This window comes from Balearica regulorum, chromosome 6, assembly GCF_011004875.1.
Source record: "Balearica regulorum gibbericeps isolate bBalReg1 chromosome 6, bBalReg1.pri, whole genome shotgun sequence".
Classification (NCBI taxonomy): Eukaryota; Metazoa; Chordata; class Aves; order Gruiformes; family Gruidae; genus Balearica; species Balearica regulorum.
The window spans coordinates 19,298,147-19,312,583 of NC_046189.1; the positions used below are offsets into that span (position 1 = coordinate 19,298,147).

Below are 14,437 nucleotides of genomic sequence, written 5' to 3' on the forward strand. Positions count from 1 at the left end.
TGTGAAATAATGTGTTTTCAGTAACACTGTTGCTTTTCTTTGTTGCGTATAAACTAATCCATTTCAAACCAAAATATGTATGGTAGGGTATTTAAGGTTTAAATGAATCTCTTATCCGTAATTCACCTTGGGTTTGGCTCTTTTTTTCTCTTTTTTTTTATTGCTTTGGACACAGTTTCCAAAGTTTTGTAGACCCTTTTGAAAAGATGATCACCTTTTGGCCACGCTATCTGAGTAGTTTGGGGTGAGCTAAGGTTGCTGCGGCACAAAGAAGGGGCGACTGAAGTCCTGGCGTTTGGGGAGAGGTTGTTTGCTGAAGCTGCCTCTCTGTTTGTTTCAGATTACTTTTTGCCTCCACTTTTCCCTCCCCTTTATTATTTCCATCCTGATTTTAAAATCTCTTCCACAGATTTGTTTTTATATTGCCGAGAACCTTTAAAATTAATTACTGAAACCATAGCAGCCCATCTGAAGGCTTTCTGAGGCGCAGTATGAACTACGCAGCAGGCCAAACCTCAGAGGGCAGAGGCTCTCTTCCAAGTGAGCAAGAACGGATGCTGCGAGTTGCTTTGATTGCTTGTGCAAATGCACACTTTGCTGTCCAGCTCCCTGCCTGTCCAGATACCAGCATACGTTGCCCTGCTTCACAGACGTCAGGCATTTTGGGCTTTGAAAGTGATAGTCAATTTTAATTACTGTAAGCTAGTTATTATATGAATGATGTAAGAGAGAGTTTCATTTTGTAGCTATTCTCAGAGGAGGATCTATGATAAAATACCAATCATAGGAAATACTAAAAACTCCTAAGTATGCAAAGTAACGGTATATTTTGTGTGTATTCATTTATACCTCAGTAAGATGAAAACTTTCCATTGCTTTATTTGCAAACTTGCATTAATTCCTTTGGGCATGTGAATTATAAGAGTAATTGTATTGCAACAGTCCAGCAGAGTCTACAAAGAAGTTAACTTTCCCTGGCCACGTTATTGGAATAACCATTTAAATGGCAGATCAAATGCTGTTTTATAGCGTTTTGCATCCAAGGAGGTTTGTGAACACAGGGGATACAAGTCATATGCAGAATGAGTCTTCATTTAGTATCTAGTCAGCTTGTAAGGTCTGATGTGAGTTTCTCTTCAGTTTGTGGTCTGTGAGGACAGTACAGAGGGAAAGTTATGGGGAGTTTTTCAATAGGTCATGGTCCTTTGAGACAGATGTCAGTGTATCTAGTTGGTTGCTCTCCCCAAGTTCATGGAGCAAGATGCCAGCAGTGCTGAACACAAGTGATGGCATCTCTCTGCAGACTGTGGCTGTGGTGCTTGCTCCAGCAGCCTTCTGCAACCACAAGCTGGTGGGAGCCAATGTGAACCTTAATTGCTGACTGTGACATGCCTCAGATTCGTTATTTATGTGCAGATATGATTCAGTGCCTCACAAATGATCTAGTTTAATGACTAATCCCAAGCTACAGTGCAAATTCCTGCACAGCAGAGAACATCAAGTGACTTTGTGGGATGCGTTCTTATTAATCTTTAAGTCTGATCATCCTGAATAGTTCAAACCACTTTCAGCAAAGTCATAAGGTACAATGAGTCTCATCCAGCCCCCTCTGAAAACTGGCCAGAGCGTTTCCATGACTGCTAATGAGAGTAAAATCAGATTCTCCATCTCCACCCATTTTAGTGAAGGTTTGGAGTCTCAGCACTTTGCAGCCTCAAGTCATCCAAAATTAACTTTTGGAATGGAAAAATAAGATTATTTTTTTTCTTTTTAATTAAAATCTCTACCAGACCTAGTTGCCTGTTTCTCACAAAACTGATTTATGGGGCTTGCCACACTGAACTGAGGCTTTTATTGACAATAACCTGGCTCTGAGGTGGTATTCGTTTTTCTGAACTGTCTTTGGCCGAGCAGGCTGCCTTACATTATGCAGATCTGGGGCTGGGTTTTGTTTTGTTTTTCCCACACTCGGAGCATATCAGTCTTTGATTGCTCCTCTAATGACAGGTATTCAAGTTACTCTCTAATTCATGTTGACACCTGGGCTGTAAAAACTCTAATGCACTCTTGCTCTTTCCCTGCTGGCTGCCCAGGCCACTTAACTTTTTCTTTGGGCTTTTGATGTGAAATCTGAACTAATCTCTGTGCACTGTAGTTTTTCAACATTCTTATAGGACTATTGCAATATTTACAAGAGAGGAGGATTGGAAAACGGTGTTTTAAATTCATTCCACATGTCTGGCCCTTATGCCTCAGAGATTTCCCTTTTAGAGGTAGTCGCTATTTTAATATAATTTTTTATATGCTGGCTTTAGGAGACCAGACACAGTTCGCTGTGCGTTTAGTAAGACTTAGCTGATTGTGATGAAGAAAACACTTTATGTTAAAAAAAGCCTGTCTGATTGTTAAAGCCAACTGAATTCTAAACCTACACCTACTGAGAAGTAAAATAATCTGACCATGTGTGAGACCCTCGATCCTTGTGTGTGTGCCTTCACTATAGGAAAATGTGTTCTACTGCGGCTTCGTGTCGTCTTGCTGGTCAGAAGAGAAAGGTGAGTGAAGACAGCTTCAGCAATGGAGTTACACAGGTCACAATGTTATTAATTTAGCGCCCTGGGCATGGAGAGGATGTGGTGTGGGGTGTCCCAGAGCTCCCGTGATGTACCCTGTGACTCCAAACAGGCTCTTCTCATCCCAGCCTTGGGTTTGCAGAGCAGAGAAGCCCCTCCCCTTATAACCACTGCTGAGAGGGGGACCCGCCACACGCTGGTGAGCAACCGTGGTCACCAGAAGTCCAGCAAAATCCCAGGGCTTGCTCACCAAACTCGGTTCCTATGACTTCTTTCCTTGCTGACTGAAAGCTGCAACAGCTCAAGTGTGTAAAAAAAAAAAAAAAAAAAAAAAACAAAAAAAAAAAAAAACCAAAAAAACCCAAAAAAACCCACCCCACACAACAAAAAACCACAACCACCACACCACCCCCCCCCATTCAGACTAATTCCTGATACTTTTTTGGCCTGCTATGCCATAAAACAGTGGAGAGAAGGGAAAAAAAATCCTCCAGACGTCTATCAATTTGATTCAAATGGCAGAATTGCTTTCATGCTGCAGAAAACAAACAAGTGGTCAGACCTATAGCATCCATGGCCCCGTCCCGTTGCAGAGCTGAGCAGTGCTGCCTTGTGAGGATAAGCTGGTGGGAAAAGCCCTGCTCTTCAGCACTTTCTCCAACTTAATGCAATAATTTTTTTCTTTCCGATTTGGGACTGAGTAAGCTGGAGGCAATATTCAGAAATCCTTAATTTCTGAACTAGCCTGTTCACCCTACCAACAGCTCCTAGAGCTTTAAGACAGCTAAAGTTGTGGGGAGAAAGCTATGCACTGAAGCGCATGCTGCTGAGCAGCCACATGACACTGAGTGATCACCTCTGCAGTAATGAGACACTGGAAAAAGGAGACCCATCAAAGAGAAGCTCTTGGGCTATGTATTAGGAACAGTATTTTGTGAACACAAAATATTCACAAGGAGGAATAGATGAGGGAATAAGATGGAGAGAGACATCAGGTCCTTGCTCCCCGGGTATGTTGTCCCTACATGGGGAGGTTGGCCCTACAGCCTCTCTGGAGCACCGTAACAAGGGTCCCTTTCTTTAGGGCTGTATGCTGAGGTCACCTCCAGCCTGTGTGAATCCCTCATCGGCTGCATTGGGCGGCGTGCCTGGGATAACAGCCTTGTCCGTTGTTTCAAACGTTGGGGTTGGCTCAGGGCTGCCTGGATGGTAGGTGATTGAGTATTGGGGCAGCTGTGCTCTGGACAGCTGAAGCAAGAGCTCAGGTGCAAACAGCTTGGTCCCTAACCATTGCTCCTGCCTGGGAGAGAGGGTGAAGCTGTTTGCTGTAGGGCTTTTCTTTGTGGAGAGGTTGGGGGAAGGACTTTCTGTTTTTTTGGCAGGGCGGCAGGGGTGGGGAGGGAGCCGTAGCAGGTTGCAATGTCTCAAGTTGTGTCCTCCTGTCCTAAGGGCTGGGATACAGCCCAGGAACTGTAGATTTCTCTGCTGCGCTTGGCCCCAACTTCCTGCTGAGGAATGACATACGCGTGCTTGTTTTAAAACACCGATGAGCCTCCCTCCCTCCCATGGTGCCCGGTGCAGGGGCTTTGCTCCAGGGGCCATTTGCAGGGCTGAGGTCCCGCTCCCCAGGGCAGGGTCGCTGTGGCAGGGGGTGTGAGCTGACTCTTAGCGCCTGAGCAGACAGGAATATTTCACTACATCTCCTCTGAAAGCACTGGCCGAGAGAAATTATAGGAGCGTGGATTGGATGTAAGCAATTTCTGGTTTCAGTGAGTCAGAGAGGTACGTTCTGCTGCAGTGTATTTGCTCTTACATTATCAGCTTTCCTCAAGTCAACATCCAAACACTTAAACTGACCAAAAACTTTGCTGCTTCCTCCAAACAGTGACTATACTGGTGACTGGGGGCAGTCCTCCAAAGCTAGCCGTTGCCTATGATCTCTGCATATCTTGAAAAATATGTCACTGAAAAGGAAAAAAACTTTTGAAAATACTTGGATTAAAACAACATTCTGACACCATAGTGGCCTATTTCTTAGCTGTAATTTTCCATGGATGCAGCACCGATGGCTTTTTGCCATGTAATTCCTGGTTGCCTTTGACAGATGAGGTTTGCTGGATGTGACTTGCTGTGGACCATGAGTGCATCTGGCTGTTACTGCTCTTGGCACCCTGCAGTCCTGTGTTGGCTCAGTGGTCTGATAGTTCACTTGTCACTGACACCCACAGTAACCTGCTTTGTTACTGTTTTCCTGTGACAGTAAGTAGTAGATTGAAAGTGTTTAGGGGGTTTTAAGACTCTAGGGAATTGCCCAGTATGAGCTGTGGACAGTGCTGCCTGCAGGGTCACTGTGCTTGGCTGGGTGCTCGGCGATGAGGAAGGTGAGTGTGGGGGCTGGAGGAAGATGGAGATGGGTGGGTGGGTGTGGGTGCCTGGGATAACACACAGAGGTGTGAAAGCACCTTGTGGCATCCTCTTTTTTTTTTTTTTTTTTTTTGTAACTAGTCTTGTGCTTTATCATAGAATCATAGAATGGTTTGGGTTGGAAGGGACCTTAAAGATCATCTAGTTCCAACCCCCTTGCTGCGGGGTTTGCTATTGTGATTATTTATCTTGCTGCTCCTCGCTAGTCCCCCAGCACCTTCACCTTTCATGTAGCTCAGTTACACTGTAAAAGATTAAAACTCCGCAATTCATTGAAAATGGTATGTCTAAACCAAAACAGAACAAAAAAATACCATCTCTTTGCAGCCTGTGTAGGGCTGAAAAAAATGTTCGCTGTGATACTGGCTGGACATGTGTTTCTTCCCTCAAGAACTGCCCCGTGCACTCCTGCCAGAGACCTCCAGGCTCTTGCTTTCCTCTTCTCTCCTTTTTGGCTGCTGACCACAGCAGGAGGGCGTTGCACCCCCGACAGTTGTTAGCTGCCAAGTTTGTACAGATGCAGTTCCCCGTGGCAGATCTTCCTGTTATTGCCAGCTCCTGTGTGTCATTCAGGTTGGGGCTAAGTCCTATTTTGGGGCCACAGAGACCTCATCCGCTTTACACTTGTGCCCATGAATGAAGCCTATCATCCATCAGCCCAGCCGTTTGTGGAAAGAGAAAGGATGCTCTGACTCGAGATCCGGGCAGCAGCTCTCCGTCATCACTGGTACCAGCCACTTTCTCTGCCCTGGCGTTTTGTGTAGGGGGTAGCATTTTTCAGTCTGGGCGGAAAGTCATACCACTGATTTCAGGTACTGTGGAGGGTTTCTTTGAAATGCAAAAAGTCCCAGATAAAGTTGGCTTCCTCTCTCTGGCAGCAGCAGCTCCCCAGAATTTCCCTGGGTCTCATGCATCCAAAGTCACTTCTCCTCTGTTGGTGTCTCTTTTGGCTGTCTGCTTCTCTGCAAGTGGTTTTAAGGGTAAAACGTTAGTGCCTCCTTTTGCTACCACAGCTTCCTCTGGACAGGACAATTTGCATTCTCGCACCCTTGTGATGTCCTTTCTCAGGCCACGCAGTCTTGTAATCCCCGCACCAAAAGGAGTGTCGTTTCAGCCATCCTTAAAAGACCAGTCACTGATGTTAAAAGACCCAAAAATACCGAGTAATGTTTTAAACGCCCCTTTCCTCCTGAGCTCCTGGGCTTCGGAAGGCTTGCCCCAGTTAGGAGGAGTGCTGAGTGGTTATACAGCAGTCCTGTGGTGTCTCGGGAAGATCTTGTATTGGGTTACTGTAGTATCTGTCAGAGGCTTTGCCCTGCTGTGTGAGTGACTGGGGCCAGAGAGTCTCCTAAAAATTCTTTCTTCACCCTGTAGGGGGGAATTCCTCTTCAGTATATTCAGGTAGCTTCACGTTGCACTGGGTTTGGTTTGGTGTCCTTGATGAATTCTTTAGGGGTTTAAAGCCATCTATCTACATATTTATAATTTTCTGTGTTTTTAGAATGTTTAATAAAAAGAGAAGAAGAAAAATATCTGATATTTTTCAGATGGAATTTACTGGCATGGCGTTGCACGGGAAGAGTGTCTTCAGCATCCTTTAAAGCTCTCATTCATACCTTGCTGTGCTCCCGCTCCTGACTCTCTTAATGCCAACAGCCCCTTTGGAATACAGAGTGGTGGACTGTAGGACATAGAGAGTCACTAATGACTCAGGGCCACCAAGGAAAGCGGGAGCAGGGGGACTAGAACAAATTTCATAAGAAAACATGGTAACATTTTTTTATCAAAACGGTTTAATAGTTCTGTACTCCGTTAAAAAAAAAATGTTTCATGAAAAAATATTGTGGTTTGTATGAAATTGATTTAAATGATTTTCCAAATATTTTGGACTGTGTTTATAGTTAATTGCCCTTTTTGTTTTGAGAGCTACCTTACTAAAGTACTTGGTAACTTAGCCCAATCTCCTAAAATTTTCCTTTCTTTCCTTAGCAGGAAGCAATGCATCTTGAAAAACCCAAATCAATATTAGTTTGGAAGTTAGGTCCTTTTGCACAGTGCCATCAGCATTTTAATTGGCGAATTTGGGGTTTTTTTTCCCCCTTGAGTTCTATCACTTCTATTTTATTTCTACCGTTGTTTGTTCCTTCCTCTTTTTTGCTTGGAAATTAATCATGCAGGAAATGATTAACCGCAGTGAGCTGTCTGCCTCTGACTCAATATGTTTAAGAGGAGGTGCCTCCAAGCAGCTCAAAATGGCTGACTAGATGCAAACAATGCACTTGCAGGCCAGTTCTTCGCACTCTCCGTCCCACATGAAATGTCACATTTCTTTTCAGTGTTTGTAACGCTCCCAAAATGATTTCTGAAGTACCAAATTAAATCTGAAATGCCCAGAACTTGTGTTTCACTGAGTTCAGTTTAGTGCCACTTTTGCTTATTGCTCTTTATGGATTACATCACGGAGTGAGGAGCTCTTTGCAGACTGCATCATATGTTGTCTCCTGTACTTCGGGTTTTGAATGAAATTACTTTTTCTCACAATGTGTTGCATATCATAATATTTTAATACCATTTCTTACAGTGACTGCCAGCTGTGCCTGGTAGCTTGCAGAAATCAGAGCTTCCTTATGCGATCGTCTGATTTACCTGGGATTAGGTGGGGATCTCGTCGCTAACGGCTGGGGTGGCTTTTCTTAGAAGGCAGCAGATGCAGGCTGCGCGCACGCCCCTCTCGAGAAGGTTGCCCGTGGTCTGCAGGGAGGCTGCCCTGGCACCCGGGTTGCAGCTGAGGCGGTGCAGAGCAAGCGTGAGGACCACGGTGGGGTGCCGGCTCGTAGCGATGGCAGCCCCAATCAGGGCTGGACCTCCAGAGGAAGCGGTGGTGTGCACGGCGCTGCTGGCGCCTGCCTCGCAGCGGGAGAGCAGCTGCTGCTGCCAGCTGTGGAAATCCTTCTCTCTTGCTGACAATACAGACCTTTGTGTTTGGGGCTCAGGGGCCGATGCTGCGGTTGTACGTGTGTGGGTTAGTTACCGTAATCCCTTCTGCTGCACCACCAATGCTCATCGAGGTACGACGTTTCCATGTTGCTTTTTAAAAACTGTGCTAACTTACACTACTGCCTACCCGTTAATAGATTTGGTAGGTAAAAGTTATTACTGGGTTGATCGGTGACTATTTCAGGTATTTTATAGTGCCAGCTGTTAGCAAGCAAACATCATGTCTCTTTCTTAAATCCAGCCCTTTCCCACTGACCAAGAGCAAACAATGAGCTGTGAGCCCATTGCCGAAGTGTAGGACAGTAACCAAAGCTTTCCTCTAACTGCAGAGTTACGCTTAACATCTTCAGACATCTCTACGCTCTGCGCAAAACAGCGATCCTGCAAATTAGTAATGAGCAAAGCAGCTGCCAAATTCACGTTTGGCATTGTGCTGACTCAGCTGCTTTGCTTCTGCAGCCCAAGAGGTGCTGCTCATCCCAAGGGCCAGCCCAGCACTGCGCTGTGTGGTCAAGCCCCCGGGTCGCTGCACCCCTTCACTACATTATTATTCTTCCTACAGGCTTACAGGGACCAAATTTAAAAATCCAGAGCGCAACATCTTTCTGGCTTACAAGAAATCAAAGAAATAGATTGTATAAAATCTAACCACCGAATAGTAAGGGTGTGTTAGACCTTCAAAGACAGAGGTGCTGTTTCTTGCTGCGAAGTTTCAGCTTGAGTTTTTGAAATTTGCTTTCTCAGGAGCAGAGTCAGAAAGTGACAAAACTAAGAGTGAAGCAGTGTCGTAACTTACGTTTTAAGCTAAAATTTGACTAACTGGGGTGTTTTACTGGCTCTTTAAGTGTATGCGTTATACTTCTGTGTGTGGGCACGCACGTTTCTGAGTCACACCATATGATCTCTTTTCTGATGGCTCCTAAGGGAAGTGTGTGCTCTAGAACATCATGAGTAAACAACTCTGCAGGATGCTTGCATTAAACTTCAGCCAGTTTTGCCTGAGTTTGGCCTATTACAGAAGCTTGTCCTGTGCCTCTAAAATGCCATTTTCCAGCCCCCCCGCCCCCCCCAGTACCTGCCCGGGGGCCACAGGGCTTGTTGAGCAGTAAGGAAATGCTAAGCTCACCAGTGTGCAGCTGTGTACCCCATTTCCACTCCTGTCCTGTTGGGAAAGCCCTTCAGTACCAAAAGAGGCACTAGCTAGTGTGCAGCTAGCGACTACAGGTACATCAGAGGGTGTCATCCCTCTGGAAGATGGGGTAGGCAAAGAGGGGGCACCCAGTGCCTTTCTCCCCCTTACCTCCTTTCAAATAACGTGTGCAGGGAGGGTTTTGGAGAGGCTGGATGTGTCTGTGGGTAGTGGCTTCCCCTTAGAGAACTCAGGCTTTGAACGTTACCTTGCTTCCCTTGTTTAACAACCCAGTTAAACGGAAAAAAAGTAGAACAGACCAGCACAAGCATGCAGTAAGCAAGCGCTTAACTGACAGGGAGGTAGAAAAGTTATGGCATTTGCAAAAATACTGCTTTTTAGAGAATGTGCTTCATAGACCAGCTGGCTCACTTGCTGCATTCAGGTCTGAGCTGCCTTAAGGAATTAATTTAAAAGTCTGATACCTAACCAAACTTTATTCTGCCTGCTCCAGAAACTCTCCCGTGGCGCGTGGAGTGCTGAGGAGACTCACGGCACATTATCTGGACTGCTTTGGCCTCTTATCAATGCAGTGCGGAGAGCAGAATTTCTCTTTTTTTAATCAGTTGAAGGAGTTAAAAGCTTGGTGAAATAGCCTAATGGCACAGTTAACGCTAGAGACAACTGCAGCTGTGAAAAGTCTGTGTTAAGAAACAGGATGGTTGTGGTCTGCTGTAAGAAATAATTTTCCTGTTGACTATTTTTTTAAACAGGAAGCTGAAGAACAAAGCAGCATTAGTCTTGGTGCTTTTAATAGGCTTCAGATTTCAGATATTGCATTTAGGATACACAGATCAGGAAAGGATAGGGCTTTGCGCAGAGTTTTATGTAACGACTGAGAGCTAGAAATACGGAGGAGGGGAATATAACCAAAGTCAAGCAGATGCTCTGAATGTGAAGCTGGCGCTTCTGCGGAGCCGCCGTAAGATGTGCGGTAACGCACCAGAGGACTGATGAGAGCGTGCTGGTCTGTTTGCAGGACTTTGCGAACTCGTGTGTTTGCCCAGCTCTGCGTAGGTTTGGCTTCACACAGTTTCCTCTTTGTCAGTCAGTCTGTCCGTCTGCCAGCTTCCCCTCTGCTCCGCTTGCTCTTTTGCAGTAACCGGAAAGAGAAACAGTTTCTGCAGTACGGGAGCAGAAAACCTGAGAATACTAGAGACAGTGGCAGTGCCTCACACCTCTCTGAACTCCCATGTTTTTTCTCAATAGTCAGTCAGAGCAAGGGGTGATGCGTCTGACTCCTTTCCAAGCCCTTTCCTTCCTAAAGATCTTAGACAAAATCCATTAAAGTCTTATTTCAGAAAAGCTTTCTTCTGAGGAAGGTAGCTCAGCAATTTGGTTTGGCGGGGGAGGCTTTACGGCTGTATTCTAATTCTTTTGAAGCATGAGCATCTGATGAGATAAATCTGTGCTTCTAACCATTTTTTTCTCACATATCGTGGATCATCTCAGAGCCATTACAGACTTTGTAGGTGGTGACTCATCTCAAACCCTTACTGCAAATGCCATTTTGTTCCATTCAGAACATTTTCCTAATGCTCATTTAAACTGTGAAGGGTACTGTACCTACCACGAAACTGATCTGGCAGATACTGTTCTATTACAGTTCTCTTTGGTTTTAAGTGACTTCAGAAGGCAAGAGCTGGATATTCTTGAAAAATAACTGCCCTGGGACCCTCAGCAGTCAGCCTGGAGCTGTCTGGAGAATAACTCTTATTCCTATTCCACTGTGATTACCTGTTTTGTGGAAACATTATACATATGGTGGCAAATAGCTGATTATAAAGCTGGCTCAGGTGAATGGGCAACAGCAATAATATGCTGAAAAGCCACAGCACCATTAGAAAAGCCCCGGAGCCTCTGATAGGCACAGTTCTGACAAGCAGTATGCCAAAATGCCACAAAAAGCCCTTGTGACTATTTTCATTGCAATGAAGTTTTACATCTCAGGTGTGACCCTCCTGGGATTGCCCTAGGTTGAAAGTTTGGCTTGTGGTGGGGAAAAGTGGGAGCCTGCTCTCCGTCAGGGAAGCTCGGGGAAGGCTGAGCTTTGGCAGCCAGGCTTTTCCCTCTGCAGCAACTGGCGGCTGAGAGGCCAGGTGGCCTCTCTTCTTCCTCCGGGAGAGCGGACAGAGTGTGACACTGCGTTTGCTGCTCCCGAGGAGAAGGGAGGTGCATTCAGAGGTGATGATGGAGCTTGGCATCTTCAGAGCAAGAAGGGAGAGGCATGAGTCTTCCCTAGAGCTCTGCTGTTCCACCCTACCCATAACTGTGTGTGTGATCTTCCAGCAATTTAAGGGCTTTAAAGGGTCAGCATCCGAGTATGGTCTTAAAGAGATGATGTGTTCTTGAAGTACAGGTTGATGGTATAGCTGTGGGATTATCCTGAAGTACTTCCACGGGAACAAGATTGTTGGATTAAACAGAGTTCAATTTTGTTACTGCATTTTTGTGCATTGCCATAGCACTGTATGGGTTGTGTATGTGTGCAAAACCAGTTATGTATGTCTGTGAGTGTGTATGGCAACGGGGATCATGTAGGGAGCCTCTGTTTAAGGATGCAGCTGGTTTCCATACAGTGAGACATGAAGTGATTTTTACAGATTATTTAGACTTAGAAAATATAGCAGATAAACCTGTTAGCTGCAAGGATGTTTTTTAGCTGACTAGAAATTTATTTAAGATTTATTAATCTCTGGGCCTTGTGTGTTTCTGTGTTTTGCTGTGCAGGTTTCTTAGCAAGACCAGACGGAGCTCAGCCTTCCACCATGCCCGTGCCTCCTCCTCCAGCTCCCCCTCCGCCCCCAACACTGGCCTTGGTAAGTTTTACAGGAGGCAAATGTACCACACACACTGTCCTCTGTCGCTGCTTGTCATATTGAATGGGACGTCCAGAGGCATTGAGGTGCAGACGAGGGTATGCAGGATATCTGGGAAAAGCTTTCTGACATTTTGTTTACAGTTGATGATTAATTCTACAAGAGGAACCATCACTTCCACTCCTTTCCAGGGCCAATATGGATGTCACTACCACATTGACTCGCCATCCCCATCTTCCTCCCACACTGGTGGTTTGATCTGGTGTAGGGGTCCTGGGTGGAGAGGCACAGCTCCTCCACAGCTTGTCTACGTCAGGGGGATTGAAGTCTTGCTTTCCCCTTGCCTTTCTCCAGTCACATACTCCCACCTTCTCCCTTGTTCTACTCTAGTACTTACATGACCCAAGCTGGAAAAAATCAATCCTATTGTTTAGATTCGGTAAGGATAGTTCATAGCCAACATGGCTCCCTCAGCCAGCCTGTGGTGTCAGAGCACAGGGTCCACTGTGAGACTACGTCAGACATGACGTAAGTCTGCCTAAGCTGGAATAGAGCTTGTGCCGTGTTTGCCCTCCGACAGTCACCTCACTGACAAGAGAGAAAAGGCTTCTCAAAATGCTGTTGTACAGTACTTGGATATTTTCATTGTAAAACCCTCGCTGGTTACACAGATAGGTTGGGCTGTGCTGCTGAAGAGTCTTTCCCTCATTTTCCACCACAAGCAACATGCAGATCCTGTGCGTGGTCCCTCCATGGCAGCTCTCACCGCCTTTCAGGAAATTTCCATAATGCTGATCTGATAAGTTAGAAAGCTTTTCAGGAACCACCATTTCCTAGAAAAAATAACCATATATACATGCATGTGTGTGTCTGCATGTGTGTATGTTGTCATTTGGGGCGGGGGGGGGCGGGTTTTGGCTCTTCCTTGAAAAACTGTGTCACCAAAACATAAACTGAAAAGAGGCAACCGCTGAGACAAACCTCATGCATCCAAAGGTTTCATTGGATCTATTCGAAGAGGTCTACATTGTTGAACTAGTGGTTTCCACTTTAAAGTATTTTTATCGAAACTAAAGTAGTAGATAAAACTCCATCTTTCTTCTGATTTATGCAGAATTTGTATATTAGGAGTTTTCACTACAACTTTCAAGAATGTCCACCTCTTGTGTAATCAAATTCTGTGTGTAGTCAGTTCTTCTTCAGTCTCCAAAATGGCAATCTGCCACAGATGTGCCTTGGCTTTAAAAAATAAGAGACTCTGAATCTTGGGCTCAAAAAAATATGAATTCACATAAAATTGTTCTGTTTCCCGTGAATAGTGTGGGTTAGAATAGCAGCACCATTTGGGGCCTCGTGTCAGTAACAAGGGCAGCTACCTATAACATCGTTCACAAAATGAGCCATGGCACTACCCAGTCTAGTGCTGTTAAAACAGAAATTGAGGTCTCGGGTAACTACTGTATTGGAGCAGAACTTTGTAGCTAGAAGTCACGCTTTATTTTGCTTCCTCATTTTTAATTTTATTTTGCAGGCAAACACTGAAAAGCCCTCCCTAAGCAGGTCAGAACAAGCAGGACGAAATGCTCTATTATCTGATATTACCAAAGGAAAAAAGCTAAAGAAGACTGTTACTAATGACAGAAGTGCTCCGATTCTGGACAGTAAGTATGGCTCTGCGCGTTGGGAGTTTGTGTACACAAATGTCTGAATGCAGAAAATTATTTTATATATCACCAGATGAACTGCCATGAGATAAGTAGGTAAAATAAAATGCCAAAATTTGGCATATATAAATTCTCTTCATTGTGGATTAAGTCAGCTGAGAAATTAAGTTCTGCTTATGAAATGGGAGCGTTAATTTGTTTGCTTACTTGTACAAAGCAGTTCATTTTCTCATTTGTTTAAATCAGAAAACTATGTAAAGCCTACTAAGAGCTGTGCTGAGGAGCTACAGCAGATGAGGCAAACAAACCCCTGTCAGGACTGGGGAGAGCACAGAGAATAAAGTGGAATTTCAGACTCTACTTTTGCACAAACAGTATAAAAATAAAGGCATCATTGGCTTGTTAATGGCCCCAGTACCACTTAAAGCAGAACCAGAGCCAGGAGCCCCAGCCCCAGCCGGGTGTCACCCTGCTGCACACAGTTTTGCCACTCGTGCAGTGACTCAGGGGTGTTATCTTTCTGGCTGAGCCTTGTTGCTCAGCCTGCCTGGTGCTGCTCTGGCCCAAGGCAGCAGCTCCACTCACCGGAATGGAGACAAGGTCTCCATCCAGCTGCACTGCTGCCGTCTCTCACTGTACATCTCAGCAGGTGCTGAGAGGAGGCTGGAAAAGCTCAGGTAGCAAAAGTATTGGGAAGACAGAACAGAAAGAGCGACGAACAAGGGCCTGCTACGTCAGAGGAACAGCGTCTATTGCCTAGGGAGAGAAGAC

At 45.3% G+C, this 14,437-nt stretch overlaps 1 protein-coding gene across 4 annotated transcripts in view; it reads left to right on the forward strand.

Annotated features, from left to right (window-relative positions):
- The window catches only part of WIPF1 (WAS/WASL interacting protein family member 1), a 57,369-nt gene that overhangs the window by 28,278 nt on the left and 14,654 nt on the right, over positions 1–14,437 (forward strand). For all 4 annotated transcript variants that reach the window (XM_075756607.1, XM_075756608.1, XM_075756610.1 and 1 more), the window contains 2 exons: positions 11,914–12,002; positions 13,534–13,663. In XM_075756607.1, coding sequence (XP_075612722.1) covers positions 11,914–12,002; positions 13,534–13,663 — 219 coding nt within the window. The remainder of the gene's footprint in view (positions 1–11,913; positions 12,003–13,533; positions 13,664–14,437) is intronic.